Consider the following 24502-nt stretch of genomic DNA (forward strand, 5'->3'; position numbering starts at 1 on the left):
GACGTCCACATGAATATTAAAATCACCTACTATAATTACTTGATCTGTACTAAGGGCTAAGTTTGATAGAAACTCTGAGAATTCAGATAAGAATTCAGAGTATGGGCCAGGAGGACCGTACACTATAACAAATAGAAGTGGCTGTAAAGTTGTCCAGGTTGGGTGAGAGAGACTAAGAATAAGGCTTTCAAATGAGTTATGATTAAATTTAGGTCTAGGGTTGATGCTTAGGCTTGAATTGAAAATGGCTGCAAATCCACCTCCTCGGCCAGTGTCTTGAGGAATGCGAATGGTAATATGACTGGGGAGTGGATTCATGACACAGCCAGGTTTCAGTAAGACAAAATAAATCAATATGATGATCTGAGATTAAATCATTTACTAATACGGCTTTAGATGACAGAGATCTAATGTTCAAGAGTCCACATTTAATTCTCTTATTTTGTTGTACTATTGCAGTAGTGGTTTTAATTTTTATTAGATTTTTATGAATGAATCCTCTTCTGTTTACTTTGGATTTAATTGATTTAAGTGGTCAGGGGACAGACACAGTTTCTATTTGGTTTTGAGTGGGTAACTGCTCTAACGGAAGCACAGAGAAGCGTGTAAGACTGCAGCTCTGCCTCCTGGTCTCAACTCTGGGTTGTCATGGTTTTGGTCTACAAATAAACTCAGCCATATTTCTAGATATGAGAGCAGCTCCATCCAAAGTGGGATGTATGCCGTCTCTCCTAATCAGACCAGGTCTTCCCCAGAAAGTCTGCCAATTACCTATGAAGCCCACATCATTTGCAGGACACCACCTCGACAGCCAGCGGTTGAATTGTGACATGCGACTATATGTGATGTCATCACTGCTCAGATTTGGCAGGGGCCTAGAGAAAACTACAGAGTCTGACATTGTATTTGCATATGTACACACCGACTCAACATTGATTTTAGTTACCTCAGATTGGCGTAATTGGGAGTCGTTACCGCCAACGTGAATAACAATTGTCCCATATTTACGTTTATCTTTAGCCAGCAGTTTTAAACTTGATTCTTGCTCTGGCCCCAGGAATACATTTAACTATGGCTGCTGGTGTCACTAACTTCACGTTTCTGACTATGGAGCTGCCAATAGTCAGAGTTGGTTTCTCAGCAGGTATGTTGCTGAGTGGGGAGAACCTGTTAGAAACATGAACTGGTTGGTGGTGAACCATGGGCTTCTGCTTAGGGCTGTACTTCCTTCGGACAGTCACTCAGCCACCCTGGCTTCCCGGCTGCTTGGGAACTACTGGGGGAGTAGGAGCTACGTTAGGTCGGCCCACACCGGATACTGGGGGCTGGCAAACTACATTAGCTACTAATTGGTTTTCCATGGTGCGAATTTACGCTTCAAATTCACTGAGCCTCGCCTCCAACACTGCAAATAAACTATATTTATTACATGTACCATTTTCACTAAAGGAGGCAGAGATATAACTAAACATTTGACAGGAGAGTGAGAGGGAGAGAGAGAAGCCATTGCAAACTGTTTCACTAGGTTTAGCTGTTAAGCTAACTGCTGAGCTAAAGATAACTAACAACTGTGGGATTAGCAAGAAAAGTCGGTAAAGGAAGGAGAGAGCTAAGAGTGCTTGAGCAGAACTAGCGTATGTTTAAATATACAGCAGGTATTTATCTACAGTAGTGAGAAATATACCAAAGTTAACTGAGCTGGGAGCAGCAAAAACAGTAACCACAGTCAGCAACTGGAAATGACACAATACGCTTACCGTAGCACGTCAGCATGTCAGCACCCCATTATTGTTTTCAGAAAATATTGAAAATATTCTGCTTTTTTCCATATCCTAGAGAGATTGTTTACATCTTTTCAATTAAAAAATCACCAAAATATGTTATTTGCAATCTTTGTTACTGTGTGACATGACGTGTGTGTGTTTTTTTTTTTTTTTTCTTTTTCTTTTTTTGTATACGCATCATTTGATGATGTATTCCGATTGATTGGTTCTGCAGACACATTAGCAGCAGTTAAACTGTGAGATTGATGACCAAAGATTTTACCACATTTGTCTGACCATTGTTAACTTTCATCTCAACAGCCCAACATCACACAGTGTAAGGGACCTTTAGACAGAAAAAATTATTCTGATGTGTATCTTGACTTGCAATTTGCTTATAAATCCTTGTGACTTCACTTGGTCTTGTCCTAAAGGGTTTGAGACTTGATTTGGGATTTGCCCCAAAAGATGTAAAAACAGCTCTTTTATCAACTCAGTAATGTAATTAATGCTGGTCTTTTTGCCAGCATAGTAGGCAGTAGCACAGGCCTGTAGTAAATATGGACAGACTTGACTCTTTAGTGTGAACGTAAACGCTGCTAATCCTTAGTAAATATTATCCCAGGTGTTATACAAGTTCTAATGATTGCAAATTGTTCTGTGTATGCCAAGTACTCCCTTTCATTTAGGTTGCATCAAAAGCAGAGTAGAATAGTGTTAGGAAGAGTCATTAGTGTGACTTGCAGGGTCACCAGGCCACTGGGTCATAAAATCAAGGTGACAAAAGATGAATAGGAACAATTACCAGCCTTACTCCTCTCCTTGTCTCTCTTTGAGAAACTCTTATCCTTTGGCTCAAACCTTCCATTTTTCATCAGGTCAATGAATGATTCACTGTTTCTATTTGCATTTTATTAGATCCCCTTTTTGAAGAGATGTATAATTAGGGTTGGAAATGGCACCTCGATCTCTTTCTCAACCTTCAGTCACCCCAGCTCTCAAATTAAGCTTTGTGTCAGTCAACCCCCATTAAGATTAATTATAAGTTAATAACAATACCACTGCAATAGCTCCATTCCATTGCCACTCTCACTCTTTATTATTTCTTTCTTTCTCATCACATCTTTTCCACAACTGGAAATTGGATAACATTTTAGACATTCTCTCTAGGATTCAAATGCCAACTACAGGTGTACAGTTCTTTATGCTATAACATGCACTCTACCTCAATAACCTGCCTTAAGTGGACATTTTGTGTTCTTTGGTGGGGTGTGGGGTGTGACATCAGGGCAGATGTGCATCATTTGCTGTTCTGTGTCTCCAGTACCAGGTTTTCCCTACCCAGCAGCCAGTGCAGCAGCAGCATATAGAGGTGCCCACCTACGAGGTCGAGGACGAACCGTCTACAACACATTCAGGGCGGCTGCTCCGCCGCCCCACATCCCAGCTTACGGAGGGTGAGCATTCTTTCTCACACTGTCTTATTCTGCATCTTTCGTCTTTCCTTTTCTCCTTTCTTTATCCAATGACAAGTCTTGAATCTCTGTGCTCAGAGTCAGCGAAGCGGTGCATGCCAGCCTCGCCTCAGAGCGATATCACACTCCCCCACTTTCATAGCATGCTGAATTAGCCAACAGGCATGCTACAAGACATGTGCCTTTGCACGGACCCATGGGAGATGACTGTCAATTTGGCCTTGTACTGTGGTGTCACTGAGCAAGGGTGTGTTCATGATGGAATGGGAGGTCCTCCACTTTGTATCCACTTCTAGAGTTTACGCAGCTGGCAAAAAAAAAGAAAAACAAAAAGCCATCTTCCTAGCCCCAGCAGCAGCTCTGGCTGACCCTTCGTAGCTTAATGTTCTGGAGAAAAGCCAAGGAGAGCTGTGTATTGTGGGCAGTCAGATCTGATTTGCCATTATTCTGTTGGTTCTTTTTTATTTATTTTGCTCTTTATGACTGCAAGCAAATGGACACTAAGGAGGCTGGCAAGGGAGTCTGTTTAAGGATGGATGCAGTAACTGCTGTAACTGCTTGTGAATGAGGAGAGAGTTCAAAGTGACCAACGAGCATCATATCTTTCTCATTACAAAGTTTGAATGCAACATCTGAATGCATTGCTGTAGCTAGCTAACAACTGGGATTTTTAATAATATAATATTAATATATATAATAATGTTAAGGATTTTAATATTTAACTTATTTTAAAAAGTTCTGACAATTTTCCTTCAACATTTTTTATTCCCAAGAAAAACAACGTTCAAGCTTAAAGGATAGTGTTGGATTTTCTTACATCATCTTAAAAAACTCCCATACTCAAATGTGTGGTTAGTTTTGGTTTCATTACATTTCAAATAAATATGAACTTAAGAAGTAAGATTTATAAATGCATTTCGCAAATAAAAAACATTAGTCCACAAATATGATATTGTACAATGTCTCAAGCAATTTAAAACATTTGATTTTGCATTTACATATCTATTTACAAAAAATTACAAAAATCCTCAAGTAAATGCTGATTGTTTCATACTTTCCAAGCATCTGTACTGTATTTACCATTTATTTTTTAAGATGAAAATAATATTTATAATACTCATTTGAGACATTTGTAATTCAAAACATATGTTCATATGTGAATCAGGTATTTCATGTACAAGATGCACAACACTTATACTTTACATGTGAATTTTTGAAGCTTTCAGTGAATCCTCACAGAAAAGCTGGTTCAAATGATGAGTCTCAAATAATAGTGGCCAACATGAACCGATAAAGGCCAGTTGCTATCACCAGTATTGCTTACCAGGACATTTGAATGGAATGGAGCCATTGTTAAAGTCATCAGTTCCACTCGTGCTTTTGCAGGTAGTCATCATGTCTGTTGTGAAAAAGACTATTCAATCAGTACAACTGACTCATGTCATATTCCAACCCTGTCTCATAGTAATTATGTTTATATACAACTAACTTGCAACAGCAAATACATTTTGTAGCAAACATAATGCCGGCTGGATTACGTTTTCTCGTAACATAATGAGGAAATGTTGTTAATTAACATATCTGGCAAGTCACAAAAATATTGAATGCACCATACAGTGTTAAGTTTTCCACCAAAATATCCGATCTTGCAGTACAATATGTAGGAACATCCACATTTATGTAAAAAAATTGTCTTTTTTTTTTTTTTTTATCAATCTCTCATCTGAAGTAGTGTGTTACAATACAGGGATCTAATTCTCTGCTTTAGATTAAAGCAACAGACAACAACATATTGGTAAATGCATATTTATTGAACTAAAATGGTTAACAGTGAATAAATGAGGTATTAATGCAAACAGATAAATGAATGATCAACCAGAATGAATGTAATATGTTATAAATGGTGTATTAGGAGTTATGAATGGCTGATGAATGGCTGGTGAAATGTGAATGAATAATAGCATAATTACCAGAGAATTAGTTGAGGCTGAGGTAGTTTAACTAACCAACTTCTCTTAAAATTTACTGGAGAATTCAATTCAAATGACACCAACTCTTAATCACAGAAGCAGGTGGAGATCAGGAGATGTCATATTTTTTCATAGAGGGGATCTTTGGGTGAACTGTTAACCCAGTAGGCTGTTTGCTGCCTCAGGGTTGTTGAGAAATCAGCTGTTTCAGCAGGTGTGGGGTTTCCCAGCGGAGTTTCTGCTCATGAGCGTGGAGGGCTTTAAGTCAAAGTGTTTTAACAGTTTCTTTAGGTGATTCGCTGAATCACCACAGGGTTTGACCGTTAGACGGAGGAGACAGTCTGATCTGATATGGTTGTCTCTGGCAACAGCGTTGAAGATGTCTTGATCCATGGAGAGCGAGTTGTTTTGCTTTGAAGCCTCTGGACTGACTATGCTGACTTTCTTACTAAATAACCAAAATAAAACTATACTTTAAGACATTAAGCATGAAAGGCTTTCAACGTAAAGTTTGTTTCACTGAAGTTACAATACTGTACGTAGCTTAAAAGAAAAAAAAGTTTGCTTAGGAGATCACGTGATACAAAAGAAAAAAGTACAGAGAAGTTAAAGGGACTTGACGTGCGTCTCCTTTGAGATACAAAAAGGAAGAAGTGCACAAAGCCTTGGGCAGAGGCCTTTTTTATTCTGGCCTGCAGCAGGGGCGTGTTATGGGTGGAGATGGATTTTGTCCTGTGCAAAACAGAAAATCATTTGTCTGAGAGAAAACACATGATCTCTCTGACTTGATTACAAGAGATTAAATTTAAATTAAATCTTACATGTTTCACCATGGTCATTCACATTTAAAGATGAATTGCATTGTTCAATACATTACTCAAATGTTCAGAGACACACATCTATAATGCAATCACTATCACAATACCTGAATTGAATCCCCTGATTGGATTATACAATAATTATAATGCAATCTTTGTTGACTATACTTCTATTAACATATTCTCATACACAAAGGTTAAACAGCAATTCATACAGTCTAATGAAAACATGCTATAGTTGTTTTACAAACCTACTAATGTTAACTAAATTCTGTTTTATAACTATTAATGGTAATTCTTCACTTATCAAACTAATCCTTTATACACATCAAATTTCTACTAAGTTATATAGAGTTTAATAGCAATTTAGTGGATATCATCATCAAAAAACATACTGTATTTGCAGAGGCCTCTTCTTCAGTGTTCAAAGCTGTATAAAACTTAACCACTGGATGGCACTTGTGGTACATGTAGTGTATGATAATTCAATCTAAGTATTAGGGGTGTGTCCGAATTCAAATACGTTATTTGGCAAAGCACAAATAGTGGGTTTTTAATTTATTTCGTATAAATATTTTTAAAATTATTTGTTTTCAGGAAGAAAAAAAAAAAAGTCAAATACCAGTGCGCAGGTAAGTTACATCACTATCTCAGTCTCTCTTCTCTGCTCTGCTGTTACGTCTATCAGCAGGTCTCAACCAGGGGAGTCACATCCACCTGCTACATGATGCACATTTCCTTATTTGGACATTATTCCTGGAGTTGGGGGTGTTCCCCAGAGATAAAGCTGAGCTACTGTCACACGCAAAGTGCTCTCAAGGGACTCTCCATAACCTTTTGCTCCCTTTCTCCTTTCCACAAAGTTAGGTTTTAAAAAAAAGGCAATAAATGAAAAGTGCAAAGCACTAATCACCCTTGAAGGTCTTCCGTACATGTTACACACTATCTTTGTGTTATGGGTGTATAAATAAGTAGAGGTCTGTTTGCATATTTGCGATGCACTTGGTTTTAGTTCAGTAGTCAGCACAGTCGTCTATGATCTGGAAGACTTGAGATTGAGACCCGGAGTGAGGACCTTTGAAAGTTTATTCATGAACGTTTTATTGTCCTAAAATTAAGAGCGTAATAAAAACAAAAACTGGATTTGTACACCTATTTCCACCTTTTTTCGAATACAAATACAAACATGAATATTTTTTCTGCCTCAACAAATATAGATACAAATACAAATACTGGGCTCTCTGCACATCCCTGCTAAATATGTGTATCTCAGATATACTTTATCACAGAGATTTCAGAGTTAGTTAGTTAGTTAGTTTGTGACCAATAATATATAGGTTACAGGATGGTTATATATTTTGTAAACACTGAATCAAACTTCTGGCAAGCCAAGCCTTCCCTTAATTTACGACTTACATCTGGCAAATGTCCTTATCTGAAGTCACACCAGAGTGAAAAACAAATGGAGGAGGTTAATCGTGTTGGTGTGTGTGGGTGTGTGTGTGTTTGTGTGTAGGCATGGTTAGAGGGAGGGAGATAGAGAATTTGATCCCAACTCATCAAAACAAACTGATTAGGTTAAATTGTGGTAAAACAGTCTCTCTTTTTTTCAGTGAATGTCCTTTAATCCAGTGTTTCCTGAGATTTGAGTTGCCAAAGAATGTAGTTGTTTTTAGTTTGTGTCACAAATTTCCTTTTCCCTGACACAGTTGGGGAGTCTCTGGAGGTAAAATGGGAGGAGTTTGTCCTGTGACCGTCCTGTGAAGAGTCAAAACTGACACTTTAATGTGGAGAAAGGACTCTCAGTTTACCTTTGAAGGCATATCCAAACCGAAGTTGAATATACATCCATATTCTTGAGGTGAGAGGTTATCATTGATTAAGCCCAGACCTCCTTTGGGCTTTCACAGAAATTGGAAGAAAACAAAAGGGAGGTGTGCTGTGTCCCCCACAAATATCTGCTGGTAGTGACTACTGCATTATCAAACCTTTTCATGGACACTGACATGTTCAGACACTGGCAGTAAGTTGGTTAAGGTTATGGAAAGATTATGGTCTATGTTTAATATAGAAAAAGTCCACAGCAACTTGAATCATAACCTTTTTTTAATATTTAACCTTAACAAAAATGCTTTTGTTGCCTAAAACTAACCACACATAGGACTCAGGAAGTGAACCTTGGTCTCTGGCATCAATGCCCTGCATTTTATATGCCCCTGATGCACTCCAACCTCCTCCCTGTGACTCTGCTGTGGTATATAAATGAGCCTCTGATTGTTATCCAGGCAGTGATTGTGTTTCCTGGAACAATGTAATTAGAAAAAACAATTTAGTAATATATAAATATAATTTGTAGGAGTCAGGGTTGATATTTTCTGCTTTGCTCCTCTCAGATTAACTGTTAACTCTTCTTAACAGTTTTCATTATCTAATTCTTTATCAGTTATTCTACTTTGACGTTTTGTCAATCGCTGTTAATTAAGGGTCAGTGAAACTTAACACTTCCTGCAGATGTTTCAAACTAAAAGCGTACCAGGAAAGGGACGGCTTCTTCCATTTGATGTGCTGGATGGTTGTTTCATGTGAAACCTCTGTGCAGAAAGTACTGACTGTCACTGACAGTATCTTACCGCTGAACAAAAAAACGGCAAAGTGGAACTGACTGAAATGAATCAGTAGGTGAATTTTAATTGTTAAAAGAGAAAGTGAGAGCAGCAAAGTGGTAAGTATAATATGACTGTTGCTGTCCTGACATTGATGTAGAAATGTATGCTGACAAATGGAACAATTGTTGCATTAGCAGCAAAGAGCATAAACCACACATTAAACAGAAGCAGAAAGAACATGAAGGCTTCTTACTAAAATATGAAATAAACTTTCGAATAAAGGCTGTCTTCTCTCTTAAGGCAGATGCTACTATTTGATAATGTAGGGAAAATTATTTAGTAGTTTTTCAAATGGAAAAAAAAATATATAATACACCCTTTATCCAATACAGATAGTATAGAGATGTGTGGGTGCTTTTGAAACAAGTCCTGTTTTCCAAAGACTCTTGGAATGAACAGTAGATCCACTCACCAACAACACAGTCACAGTGGCAGCAGAAGAAACATCACACAGGATGAGGAGGTTAGGTGTTTGGGTGAACACTCGAGCATGGTCTTGACAGAGAGATATGTGTTGCAGATTGTACTGTCTTTAATGCTGCTGCACCACTTAATTGCCCTGGTGGCAGTCATATTGTGATTTATTAATGTGGACCATGATGTATTTTTATTAAAACTGTCTGTCTCAAGTGGCGAGGAGCAGACTCCAAATAAATCCTCTGACACAGCTAGGAAACCAAATTTGTTCTGTGTGTGTGTATGTTTTCATAAAGTGTTCTTCCATGCCCATTTAAATGGGCCTGACATGACAGCCTATAGTATCAATAAGCCAATATATACATATAGCTGTGCTGCAGTCCTGCGGAATACATTTCAATGAGTGAAACAGCTCTCTGGACCACCCTCACATTTGAGAAGTTATTGATTATCAGAGATAGCACAATCGGTGGGAAACCAGTCTAATGGCTGTTGAAATTGGAAGCTCGGTCCTCTGAGGAGCTCTTCATGTTAAATGGAGCTCCATCATAATGCACTACTGACAGCAACATCCTGCTCATTTTATTGGAGGCCATATGAGGAATGCTTTGTCTCTCTCACACACACAAACATGCATACACTGCACAGAGAGGGATGTTTTTAATCTCAGCATTAATGTCATATAGTGCTTTCATATCACGAGACAAGGGATTCAGCTGCAGACCAGAGGACAAGGAAGAAGAAACACACTTATTACGAAATTATGATTAGATGACTCATCATGCATTATCTCAGCAACTTTATCTCCAATAGTTGTGTTAAGGTGAGGTGCCAGGTGTTTACAGTCCAGGATTTTGTTATTGTGCTCTCAGCTCACTGCTGATGTTTTGAAACTTTTTCAAGTTTAGAAATTGTTTGACACAAGAAGATCATTTGAAGATCAGTGTTTTTGGACCTTGACCCATACTAGACTAAAGTCAGGATATCTCAGCCTCTCTTAGATCAATTTTAAACATTATTGTCTGTTTCAAGTCCTCCAACTTTATAGAAGTGCTTCTCTGAGGTACCCCTCCTTAAAGTTCCTGAAAATGTATTTTATCAATCAGTTTCTTAATATGAGTCATGGGGTTTTTCATGGAGATATTATTTTCTGTCAAATTAAGAATAGTTTTGATTATATCACATGACAGATTTCTGTATTTGTGTTTTTCGCTGAGCTGTTCTCACTGGTTTTACGTGGGAAGGGTTTAGTTGGAAAAAGTGTGAGTCCTGAAAGGGGACTTTCATACACCAATCAGGATGGATTAACATTTGAATCAAAATCTGTTGACAGTTGGTGGGTTGTTTGTTTTTGTTTGTTTGTTTTTGTGATAAATATCTGAATAAATCTTAATTGATTATTTGATTCACTCATAAATATGTTATGAAGAAAAACTTTACCTCTTCTTTGCCCCTACCCAACATCCTCAAAATGCTTGTGGAAAATGGTATGCTGAATTACTCATTATGAGGAACAAATACATTGACTAAATACATTGCAAACAGAATTAATTAAAGCCATGGTTAAGCTATGATAAAGCTATGATTTTGAGTTTGATACAATTATCAATATAATGCAAGGATTTTTTCCCTATTTATTTGTAGTGGCATCAGGTCATCATGCTAAAAAAATCACGGAACACTTTATTTTCCTTTTCATACAAAACTCAGTATAAACCTGCTGCTACTGATTAGCTGAATAATAACTCTAAACAAAACCCGGTGAGAACCTTTAGGACCTTCCCAGCCTCCTTGCCCAGCCATCTGAGAGCGGAGGGGGTTGCCTGCTGTATTTCCCCTTTGCCTCTGTCCCTCTTATGTCTATTTATTTTTTGGTTGTCTTTTGGATTGTGGAGATGGGGGTTGGTTGGTAGCTAGCCCAGTGCCTGCATGTCAACATGCACTAATATGGATGTTTTTGTTTTATTGTGTGTTTGTTTGTCTGTTTGTTTGTTTGTGTTTGCATCCTCTGCAGTGTTGTTTACCAGGATGGATTTTATGGTGCAGATATTTATGTAAGTATTATTTACTGGTATGACATTGCATGCTACATGATCTCTGGTCTCTGCCCTGTTGCTACGCACATGCAAGCCCCAACCCTCCATACTCATACACGGCTTCACCTCCAGCTGGCAGATAGCTGGACATGTCACAGCCTGGAGTTCAGCACATCGTCCCTGCAAAGAGTAGACTAGACATCTACAGACAATGTGAGCAAGACACAAGAGCTGCACTCTAACCAAGAGGAAAATTTAAAAAAAAGTTCTTTACAGGTGCAAAACATGTAAATGTAGAAACACAGATAGCACTGGAACAACCACCACTGGGGTGAGAAAATGAAGAGACTTTAAAAGTGGAAAAATTCCTTGGAAGCAATCCTTGCTGTCAAATTTTCAGTTCAGTAAATAGAAAGGGGCACTATATTCAGGCTTTTACTTCAACGCACTGTGTGCAAACCATTCACTCATGTCTTTGGTGCAGTGCATTGTAATATGAAAGATAACTGGCAAACTTACAAATCTTGATGAAGATAAAGCAGAGAAAAGTGTGTGAGAGAATGCATTATTTGAATGTGCAAAAGTTAACTGCAATAATCTGGAAACATGTCCCAGTCTTGTGCTTGTATGAGAATAATGGTGTGAATAATAATGAAATAATGACATGATAACAATGTGGCTCTGAGACCGCAATGCATGTAACATTTGAATATACAAAAATGAAATTACTTAATGCAAAGATAGAAAAAAACTTGCAAAAACTGGTAGTAGCTACTTGTATATCTAAGCAACTAAGTAAATACAAGGAAAAATAAAATATTGCAGTGTAGATTAAATGGCTAGCATGTATTTTATTATTATTTTAAAATCCATTAATCTTTTACAAAATAATCTTGACACACAGTTTACTAGCTTTATCCCCCAGAGTAGAACCAATGGTCATATTTGGGATGGGTATGATTAAAAAAATAGAACTATAATTTTGCACTTTTATTCTGAAAGTTAATAATAATAATTAAAGTGTACTAATATTTGTTTAATGTATTTAAAGTCCATCTTTTGCTGCAGCAGACCAAAACATTTCTACCTTGAGAAAATTATCAAACATATTTGACATGTTTTGGTTTCTTGATGGCTCCCCCTAGTTTTATATTAATTCAAGGGAATACTGTTCTTCATCTACATAGATAGAACTTGTTTTTATACAGCCAATCAAATTGTTGCATAAACCAGTAATGTGGCGTTACACTGAGCCTGATAGCACCCTGGTACACAACACAATAGCCACAGACTCTGAACAACAACCTACGTTACCTTTCCTACTAAAGTCTCCTTCTTATCTAATTTACAAATATGAACATGTCTTGTCCTACACCTTAGCTTGTTGAACGAACCACCAAACAAACATTCACTGAGGAAAAGTACACCGCTAACGTCAGTTAGCAGCTAGCCAATTGGCTTTTCAGCTGCAGCACATTAAACAGCATGTAAATGACCTGCAAATCTTACTTTGGTCCAGGTGCTGGTGTGGTTCTTACTCTTGAATACCACTGCTAACAACACACTGGCTGCACATGACTTGTAGCTACAGTAATTTGTTAACTTTGTCTTTCCTTCTGCACAGTGTAACACTGACACTCTGGCAGCCTGCCAGCTGCTGTCAATCAAACACAGACATGCCAATCCAGCTGCTGTCAATCAAATGCAGATACTGACACGCCCCTTCATCTGCTGTCAATCAAACACAGATACTGACATGCCCCTCCAGCCACTTCATACGAATAGGAGGATTTAATTTGTTCAAAGACCCTTTTTCTTCCATTTAATAATGAAAAAAACATTAACAATACATTTAAAAAAACATGCTGACTTTACATGATTTCAGTTGGACTTTAAAGACATAAAGATACAAAGTAAGATGGATTAGGGTTAGGTTCATGAGAATGGTGGAAAAAAATAGGTTGGTAAACTCGGCATTAGAGCAACGTTATCTTATCTATCTATCTAATTTAACTGTATATGAACATTCACATCTCTCTACCCACATCTTTGTCACTGTATGCCTTTGATTTTGGAAAATGTATTAATTTTCACATTATTAGGTCTTTCTTTTAAAAAAATTTAAAAAAAAGTTTTACTGCCTACCCACAAGGACTTTTTTAAACACAAAAAACAGTAACTTAAGTGTTGAAAGACATTTGAAATCTGTATCAAACACATTCTAGTTCATAGTAAGTTCATTTTTAAATTTAAAAAAAAAAACACCAAAAAATAGTACACTTGACTGCTGACCATTTGGCAAATCATAAAGTAGTCATCTTTTGTTTTTGTCATTATCTGTTTGTTTTCCTGGCAGTGTAGTTGACTGCTGTCTGCATCACAGCTGAATTTAGGCTTACAACCATGGAAACACATTGAATCTCCTGTATGAATGAATGAATGAATTGATCTCCTGAATGTTTACATATTAGGAGAATTTAAGGAAAACAAGTATTGCTAATAAATAGATAATTAAAAAGTGCTGCTTATGACAATTTATGTGGGCATGAATGATTTACAATGCATGCTGTGCTAATGTTTATGATAACTTTATTATATCATGGATTTATATACTGGTTTTCAAGGTTTTATAGTTAGAACAAACACAAAATACATATTATATAAACTTAGCACAAAAAGTAAGGAAATTTGTGTTTGGTAGATTATTTCTTTGTTGTAACAATGCTTCTTGGCAATAACTTATATACCGTTGGAAAGCCTGTTTATTTCCCTTTTAAATGGTGCCACATTTGTAAGGAACATGCATTTGTGGGATGAGCAGCAGAGCTGAGTATGTGGGTTGTGTCCATGAAAAATTTGCCAAATCTTCTCTGCCATTGTCAAACAGCTTATTCTACCATTGACTCTTGTTTAATGTTTGGTGGATCGGATGATTAAGGTTTGAAGAAACAAGACATATTGGCATTTTAACAATTTATTCATTTAACAAACAGGAGACTCCGTAGCATGTGATAGAACCATACACAGCCACAACAGCCTGGCACCTCCTCCTCATGCTGGTCACCAACCTGGTCACACACTGAACACTTGTGGGATCAGCTTGGGCGTGCTCTTCGTGCCAGAGTGACCAACACAACCACGTTTGCTGACTTGCAACAAATGCTGGTTGAAGAGTGGGATGCCATCCCACAGCAGAGTGTGATCAGGCTGGTGACCAGCATGAGGAGGAGGTGCCATGCTGTTGTGGCTGTGTATGGTTCTTCCACATGCTACGGAGTCTCCTGTTTGTTAAATGAATGAATTGTTAAATTGCCAATATGTCTTGTTTCTTCAAACTTCGATCATCCAATCCACCAAACACCAAACAAGAGTCAATGGCAGAATAAGCTGTTTGGCATTGGCAGAGAAGATTTGGCATATTTTTCATGGGCGCAACCCACATACTCAGCTCTGCTGCTCAACTCACAAATGCATGTTCCTTACAAATGTGGCACCATTTAAAAGGGAAATAAACAGGCCTTCCAACGGTATAAGATTTATTGCCAAGAAGCATTGTTACAACAAAGAAATAATCTACCAAACACAAATTTCCTTACTTTTTGTGCTAAGTTTACATTATAAAAAAAAAAAATGAGGTCCAGTAACAACAAAGTGAATCATTCAGACACTTTTAACCTGCTCATGACCTGTCATTTAAGTGGAGTCTGTCCAGGATGGTGCCATGAAAAAGAAATCAGCCACACTTACCAAAATAGTTTCTGCTGAACTGTACTGAGCTCACTGTGTGAAACACGTCCATGGTGTTCATTGTAATGGCTTGCTCTCTAATTGTTTATTTGTAAACCAGCACTGCCTGCACTGTGACAGAAACACCATCAGAAAGGTGAAACGACAACATGATTAAGAAAATGAAGAGCAGAGATGCATAAAACATGCAGCATCACTGGTTTAGTCTTTTAACTCTAATTTTAAAAAAAGGATTTTACGTAAGCAGTATGTAGCCTACTTACTGCAGTGAACAGTTGAACCACAAACACCTATATGGTGGAGGCTTCAGGGAGATGCAGATTAATGATGCTGTGTGTGTGTGTGTGCATGTGTGCGTGTGTGTTTGTGGAGGAGGTGCTTCGACTGCTCCCATAACATTCAACCTCCTTGCCTCCCCATTAGCCCCATGCCCCTGCCACAGGGATTGATTGCCACGCTGCAATCAGACCATGTAATATTCATTAGCAAAGGGATCAAGAGCCCCTGTTGCTGTGTTTATGTTTATTGAAGAAGCGATACTTTAGGTGTGTGTTCGGTAAATTCATCCAAATAGCAGATTAGATGAGCTAGAAAAGAGCTTGGCCATGCCAGAGAGACCTGTGCTGTGGAAAATGTTGAAGAAAAAAAAGGAAGATTAGAGTCACATCTTCCTTCATGTTAACCTGTTGTCTTAATAAATGCACTATAATGTATTTTTCTACAGCACTTTTTTCATCACTGCAACAACAGAGTCATGTCATTCTCACCAGTCTCTAACAGAAAGACCGATTACATCCACTAATTAATTCCACTTTGTCATTTTTTGATTGCTGTTAAGGTACCGTTAATGACACATAAGACTTAGTCATAGCCCCGAAGATACAAAAGGAAAATCTGCTTGATTAATAAACACCTTGTCTCAATACTAGATGCCCTTATTGCGACATAGACAGCATCATCTTAAAAAATAAAGGAAAAGGCAGTATGGGGTACTTATAACAGACAGCACTGTACACCAAACAGTATGACAATGTGAAATTGGCATAGTTTGGAAATGTAGTTTAGTCATTAGTATGACTACACTTGCATTTACACAGAGTTGCTACTCATGACAATAACACACTTTTTCCCATTATTTACTTTAGACCTGGTGTCAATCGGATATGCAGCTATGTAATGCCATCTGGAATCCACCAAAACAGGTTCTTACAGCTGGAGGACAAATACTAGACAGAGGCAAGAAAGAAAAGTTTGTGTTCTACATGACCCATCTTGACTCCAATTATATTATACATGTATTATTCCACAAAGTGACAGCCAATGGTTCCAGGAAGAGAGCAAATATAAGGGTGATAAAGGTGACTCAACTTGAAAGGAGAGAACATTATCCTGTTGGTCAGAGCAGTGGCCTGTGGATCTAAGCATGTTAGTTTAACACATTACCTTAATGGTGGACCAAACCTAAACCTCTAATGTAAAGAATGGAAATGACAGCTCCAATGCCTTCTCAGCACCCAAAGAGAGACAACTACAGGATCTACATCATTCTTCGTTTTCCATATAACATGCAACATTTTCTGTATTTGATCACACACACAATGCCACACTTTGAATGTTTTATTCATGCTGGAGAAGCTGTGTGAATCCCATCCAAACCTTCCTGCCACAACAGATAAATACAGACAAAATACTATAGGACACTACACAATATTATAAGAAATTACCCTGAAAGCTTGTGCTGCTTACAATAATTTTAGTAGAGAAAAGAAAATGGTGGATGACAGGGACTGGGAGAGGTGGAGTGTGACAACAGTACAAATATACCTCAGCCAACTGAAGGTTGGGGTGCTGCAGCACCCTCAGCACCTGTACATCCTGCAGCTATATGCATGGTGCTTTAATATTAAAAATCTTTTAGCAGGGACATACTGTCACCCTTTCCAGTTGGCTTTTAATGAGATAGGAGTAAAAGTAGATCAGACCTTAAAAACAAAGATCTTGATAAATATTTTAAAAGCAATAGAGCCCGCTTTACTCATTTAATCTTATATGTGAAGGAAAATATATATAAACAAGCTGTTAAACATCAAACTTTATTTGTATAATAACTTTAATACAGATTAGTGCAATTCAAAGTGATTTACAGCTGATAATAAGACAGTAAAACAAATTCTGAATAATGCACACAATAAATAAAAATGAAAATAATGAAAATATAATAAAACCAGTGAAACAGATTAAACAATAAAATAAGACAATATGAAATAAAATAGAGTTTTTGTCCTGTACTTTGGAATAACTAAAAGACTTGTGCCAGGGGACCTGAGGGGCCATACTGGTTCATACATTGCAAGAATGTCAGAAAAGGTGGACAAATCAAAGAATTTTGAAATCAATCCCAAAACTGACAGGCAACCAGTGTTTCAGAGAAAGAAAAAGCTGCACTTTAGCGATATTTTCCAGATGAAAAAGGCAGATTTGAGACATACCCCACAAGCCCTAACGTTTAGTTCTGAGTTAAACTGGCTCAGGGTAAGTCCTGGAGACATACTAGAGACACCAAGATCTTCCCAAATCTAAGTCCCCACCACCCAACCACAGAAACACCCAATGGCACTGGCATCCAGAAACTGGCCAGTCTATTCCAAGCATATCAAAGACCAGCAGCAGCTCCTCTGTATACCTTCTGTACACAAAAAAAATATTTGGTGAAAATTGACCTACTTATGAGGAATATAGTATTCCATAGAACATGTTGTCAAGTTAATGAGCTCTCCCTAGATCACTTAAGTGAAACACATCAATTCATAGTGTAGTGCGATGTGGCTATCTAATGGCTTTTAACATTGAGTTTCATTTATGGTATCTTAACGATGGAAATAAAGTGGAATCAAGTGGAAATAATTAGTAATGAAAACAGTAGTGGTATGAAAAAGAGAAACTTGGAGTGGTGGAGTGGTGAGTATGACATGACTCTGTTGTAGACGGAATAAGTGCTGTGGAAATGTGCATTATGCTGAATTTTCCATGTGAGTCATTATAGCACAGGTAATTCCAACACCCATCATGTTTTTTACCTTGCTTTTATTATTAGGAACATGCCTTAAATGAATTATGTTGGCCAGAAGACTCAGACATTATTTGATCACTAGCTTTGATGTAGGTTAAAGTTGGGAATGTTGTCTGTAGTCATTGAGAACTGCAGTGTTGTGCAATTAGGCATTGCCACAGCATGAGTGTAGGCCTGCAGCTTTGTTGCCAAAAATATTGAAAGTCAAGGAAGATGGAAGGACAGAGAGGAAGAGGAGTCCTGCTCACCCTTTATTTCCTTCAATGAATCAGCAAATGTGATGGATAGCAACATTCCCTGCATGAGATTGTGTGTTGAGTGGCCAAACCTTGACCATATGCACATATACACCGACTGTTACTCTCCTTTCCAAACACAGTGCACACACACACTCACACATGCATGCACGCAGAGCTGCAGGGTTGCCATTAGTCACTCAGTCAGGAGTGACAGTACACAGTGGCTGGTGACTAACACGGGCCAACCTGTTCATCTTCCTGCCATGGCCCATCATCACACATACTAAGTATCAGTTACTCACCGCCACAGTTTATAGTGATAATAATACATTGCTGATGTCAGGACAGACATTCTCTCTCAGTCGTAGAGCGTGGAAGGGTGGAAGGTGAAATGATGTGAGAAGTGCTGGAGTTGTCAGTGAGCTTGGAAGAAAGAAAAATGGCTTTTGTTTCATGATAAATTAAAGCAGTGGCTCTAGACTGCTGGCTTTCAGTGAAAACAGAATGACTACAACGCTGTGATGCCCAATATACAGATGTTGCCATCTAGATATACATTTTAAAAAGACTCAGACATGATTAAAACTCATTGTTAACTATGCTCCACATTGCAAAAGTAGTGGATGGGAAAAATAATAAAATAATGTAGCTTATATTAAAGTCTTACCCATGGTGGCAGAGAGAGCTCAATACACTGCAACAAACTCAAGCAAATAGACAAAACACATTCACTCAAGTCTCGCTATGAAGTCCTGAGTCAAGTCCCAAATCAAGTAGTGATGGGTGGACCGTTTCTTTAAACAGAATTAGTTCCTTTGAGCTGATACATGTAAATGTATTGAACCTTTCGAGTTTTGATACTTTTTGCAGAATATGGCGTCAGTTTCACACTCTGTTATAGTAAATGCACGTTCGACACCTAGTGCTGCCTGCCCCACAAAACTTCTCATCAATGCATTACCAGCCATCATGTACAAATTCACATTAATAAAAATGAAATATTCATCCTATTTGTATGTGGGTAAGCTATGTAAGCTCCAGGGCAGCCAACTTTTTACGTCAGCTTGGAGTGAGATTTGTTCCCATGGGGAAGATAATTCCCCTCATGATAAAATAAGCATTAGCAATTCCTGGTAAATTGCTGTTGTATTGTATTTATTGTGACAATGTACAGTTTTAAACCTAAATGTTAACATTTGATGCACTGCACTAGAGTTAGCTTAAAGCTAATTTTCATCTGCAGTCCCTTACAATTAAAACATATAACAGCACAATAACATACAATACAAAGTAAAAACCACACAGGACACATTGTACAAAATACAAAGCTACACGCAACAGCACATCACATACACCCCCAATGTCAATTAGAAATTAATAATGTAAACTGGTCAAATTAAAAACAAGATTATTTGAGAAGATCATGAGATTAAATTTAGATTCAGTGGTTACAGAGCTCAGTAATTTTTAGCAGATTTTTTAATTTGGCTTTGAATGTATTCATTGAACTATAGTTCTTCATATCATCAGGTAGGGCATTCCACTGGGTTGTTGCTTTCACAGAGAAAGCTGACTGTCCAAATGCAGTGCAATGAAATGGTATGGTACAATCTTGTATAGAAGATATTCTAGAGGATCTACTAGAACTTACTGAGCGAGTGTGCACAAAGTCACATAGTGGAGGAGGGGCCAAACCATTTACAATTGTATAAACTAGGCACAAATTTGAGAATAATCTAAAATTCTCAAAGCTCAGTAAATTGTATTTCTCTAGTACCCTACAGTGATGGAAATGCATTGGCTTTTTGTCCAGAGTTTTTAGAGTTTGTTTGTATAAGGACTCAAGAGCTTTTATGGCTGTTTCTCCAGCCTTCCCCCAACATGTGATGCAATAAGACATATAGGAAAGAATCATAGCATGCATGAATATCTTGGCTGCGTCCAGAGAGAGACAGTTTCTAATGTCTAAAATTTGATAAGTTGTACTTTATGGTTTTAATAATTTTCAACATGTTTCTTTAAGTTCAAATTTGGATCCAGTGTCACACCAAGATATTTAAAATAAAGATTGGCCCACTTAGCCTCTCTCTGGTCTTATGAACCAACACCATTTTCATAAGACTTTTTCTCTTTGCTATTTTGTGTTTATTGGGTAGCATTTTTGATATACACTCCAGATATTATACATATTTTTCTTCAAAACATAGGATAAGAAAGATCTATGCTCCTCACTAAGTCACTCCCATCATCCGACACTCCCCACTTTAGTCTCTCAGGTCTATCCAAATCGTAATATCTGAATACATTTTCATTTTAATACAGACCTAGAACCCGTTTAGCTCTGACAAACTACAGCCACTCAATATAAAGAAAGAATAAATTAAATAGATAAAAAAACGTTTATAAGCCAACCAGATGTGGTCAGGTTTTAAATGTGTAGGTCAACATTAGCCTACTATGTCCTAATCAATCAGTATGTTTACATTCACTGTAGTAACCTAGTTACTGTAAATCCTTGTGTACATGCAACAAGTCAGTAATGAGATTTCTCCATTAAACCTGACCTTATTCTGGAAGTGTGGCTCACTGATTTAAACACAATACAAAAAGTCAGAGAGCAGCATCTTCTCTCACTAATAATAATTAGTGAGAGAAGATCCTGCTTTCTGACTTTTTGTGTTGTGTTTTTGGTATGAGTGTCTGTGTCAGAGCAGACTGATAGCACAGTGAGAGGAGGACAGACAGAGCAGAGCTTTCTGTACAACGTGAAAGTATCCCAATTTAACAAATATTTAAATGTGCAGTGCTGGAAACAAACTTATTTAGACTTCTACAGGCTGCTTTGTGTTTGTTTCATTGTTAGTCAGACTTTAGATTAACTTATTTTAAATATGAGGATGCATCGCTTTGTGTAATGATCTCTGCTTTCATCCAGCTGCTCTGCTGTTACTTTTTCTGTCTGCAGTCTTTTATCCTGCACACGGTCCCATGCAAAAAGCCAATACATTACAGAGAAACAGAGAAAGCAGTTCTCCAGGAGGAAAGTGCTGTCTTAATCTTGTTATGCTCTGCGCCTCAGCATGTCTGAACTTGAAAAAAAAAACAGCGGTTCCTTCGCTTAAACATCACAAGGAAGCAAAGACAAAAAGTTAGCATGAGAAAAGGCATGTGTGGCATGAGATCGTGAGATCTGTGTCAATTGCGTGAGTCTCATGCTCAATGCGTGAGAGTTGGCTCAATATGATGTTACAGAAATGTCACTGACCAACAATCTGGCATTCTTTTTGAGGGGCAAGTAGCAGACATCCTAGTTCGAGAGAACTGTTCATTTGGTCTTGTTCAGTGAGTGTAGCTGCCAGGCTGTCTGGACTCGATTTAGATTTGATTGCTTCTAGTTCACTCATACGTCCCAGTTCAAGTGAACGTTTCATTTGATCTTGTTTAGTGAGTAGGTGCCAGGCTGTCTCAACTTGAGTCACTCATTGACGTCCTTGTTCGAAACCATTCAATTCAATTCAATTTTATTTATACAGCACCAAATGACAACAAAAGTCATCTCAGGGCACTTTTCACATGGAGCAGGTCTAGACCATGATTCCTACTCATTCACTGGTTTCCCTGCTTCCTATCTTTTGAGCAACTGCACCACTGTATCAGGCAGTGTGAGCAGCATGAGTGGGAAAAGTCAGGGATTCAGGAGCACTCGGTACAATCAACAGGCTGACCCTGTACATTAAAAAGAGTGAACAGTAAAAAGAGTGGTTCAAAAAGATTTGTTTGTTCATTTTTGCCCATCACTAAAGTCAAGACCAACAAGACCAAAGTCAAATTTTGTTTCACACTGTTTCAAGTCCTAAACAAGTCCTCCATTTATTATAAATGTTAGAGTAACAGTTAATTTAATAAATTTACAAAAATTATCAATGCTTTTTAAAGTTTTTGTTCATTACTTTCAAATACACTTTACAACATTTGAAAGCAAATTGATCCACTGTAGCCTACCATGGTACAGTATCTTATAACCCATTTACACCTGGTATTAAAATGTGATCTGTTTCTGGATACATTATCTGAATAAGAAAACATGCATGTTAATGCAAGCTGTAAATGCACTCAGAGAGCATTGTGATCCGAATGCAATCAAATCAGCCAGACAACATCTGGAGGTGCCATTTCATAAAGAAACTGCTCGCACAATGATAAAAAATCAATAATTTATTTTATGTGTAAAAAATGACAGTTAAAAAATGTGACAAAAAGTGAATATTTTGGTCTAAGAACTATTGTCAGCACAACTTACATACCACATGATTCTACACTGTAAAAAAGAAAATTCATAAAAAAACGGTAAAAAGTCTGGCAGCAGTGCCAAACACTTACCGTCAAATAACAGTAAAAAACCTTTAGTTTTTAAAAAAAAATATGGATATTTGGACCTTCTCTGCATTTTTACAGTCGAACCATTGTAAAATAAAAATAAAATCTCATTACAAAACATCGCTAGAATGTTAAACAAATGTATAAATCTGCATACAAAATGAAAAAGACTGCAGAAATACCTGAAAATGACCTAATTTAAATGAAGACTCTTGTTTTCATGCAGTAATCTTTGGTAAATTCATAGGATTATTCAAACCATCCACAAGAACTCCCCATCAAAGTACAGATTTCTGGATGTAAAACAAAGAAAAATTATGTAAAATTACATTCTAATTCTCTTTAACACCCATAAATGGTATCTTGAGAGTTTTAGGCATTTATTTTATGTGATTATCCAATCTATTTACAGTAAATCCCTGGTAAATGTTGGTTTTACACTGTACAAAAAAATAAGATCATGTGATAATAGTTAACAAAAACATGATTTTAATAATCATTACTTTATATGAACATTATTTGACAGTAATAACAAGCAACTCTCCAGTATATTTACAGGCTTTTCTCATAAATGTATGGGGTATACATTATATAAACATTTTTCGACAGTAATTAAAATAAACTCTCTAATATATTTACAGGATTTTCCCATTAATGTATTGGGTTTACTTTATATAAACATTATTTGATAGTATTTAAAAGCAACTATCCAATATATTTACATACATTCCTCATTAATGTATGAGGTTAACTTTGTATAAACATTATTTGAAAGTAATTACAAGCAGCTCTCCAATATATTTACAGGCTTTTCCCATAAATGTATGGGGTTTACTTTATATAAACATTATGTTTGTATAAACATTTGACAATAATTGCAAGAAACTCCTCAATATATCTACAGACATTTCACATCAATGTATGGGGTTCTGAATATACAAAAACGAGTGGGGCTGTGTAAAAGTACCTTTATATCAACTTCTTTCACACTGAATCATTATATACATTTCTCTACTGCCATTTTACAATCCATTCAATGCAGATCCCTATTTGAGATGTATGAGATTTCAAGATGTTTAATAACCAGAATGTATCATAATATTACCTTTTACTGCTTGCTTTACAAAGTAATTCACTATTTTTAGTGTTATCCTTAAAGTTTCAGAATTAATGAACCAATAAACAGCCATATTGAATTATAATGTGGGTCTGAAGCTGATCAACCCAATAAGATCTCAAACAGAGTACTTACTAGAATGTATTTATTTTTCTCATTCAGATTACTTCAACAGACATCAGTGGAAGCAAAAACAGTTTTGTACATTGTATCAGTGTAATGTCTTACATGTTGCATTATAGAAAAAGGGAAACTATGGCCAATTTAGAAATTCATACATGTTATTCGCATGCTCTAAGATGGTTCAAAATGTTAGTGAACATGAACAAATCTCTCCCAAATCCAAAAACTATTTTGCTAGAATTCAAATTTGTGATGTCATCTGATAATGTCTGGAGCTTTTCCAAAAACAATGAATTGAGAAAGATGTGATAGGTGACACTGAGAACACCCAGGGGGATGTTCTGTATACAGAATACAGTAAGGTTGGGCTGATGGGCAATGCCATTGTCCATCGCCAATGGCTGAAGGTCATCAACCCCTGAGCCTCCACCATCGTAACATTGTGATTTAAAAGCCCCCCATTGTCTGTCCATTTTTTGTGTAGATTAAATTACTCATATTGGCTTTTTACTCACAGAGCTTTTATTTCACTTACAGTAACGCAACAACTGTAGTTGTCATCAACTCAAGTACTTCATGTGGTTCACTGTCTCTCCTCTGCTCCACTCAGAGGACACACTCTCACAGATGCAAGGATCGCTCAGCCCCACCTGCGGTGAAACAGGGGGGAGGAGAGAAACTTAG

General features: G+C 37.2%; 1 protein-coding gene across 1 annotated transcript in view; it reads left to right on the forward strand.

Moving 5' to 3' along the window:
- Nucleotides 1–24502, forward strand: part of rbfox1 (RNA binding fox-1 homolog 1) — a 100696-nt gene that overhangs the window by 42078 nt on the left and 34116 nt on the right. The window contains exons 8-9 of the mRNA XM_067570434.1: nucleotides 3088–3220; nucleotides 11124–11163. Coding sequence (XP_067426535.1) covers nucleotides 3088–3220; nucleotides 11124–11163 — 173 coding nt within the window. The remainder of the gene's footprint in view (nucleotides 1–3087; nucleotides 3221–11123; nucleotides 11164–24502) is intronic.

Source organism: Thunnus thynnus, chromosome 17 (genome assembly GCF_963924715.1).
Source record: "Thunnus thynnus chromosome 17, fThuThy2.1, whole genome shotgun sequence".
Taxonomy (NCBI): domain Eukaryota; kingdom Metazoa; phylum Chordata; class Actinopteri; order Scombriformes; family Scombridae; genus Thunnus; species Thunnus thynnus.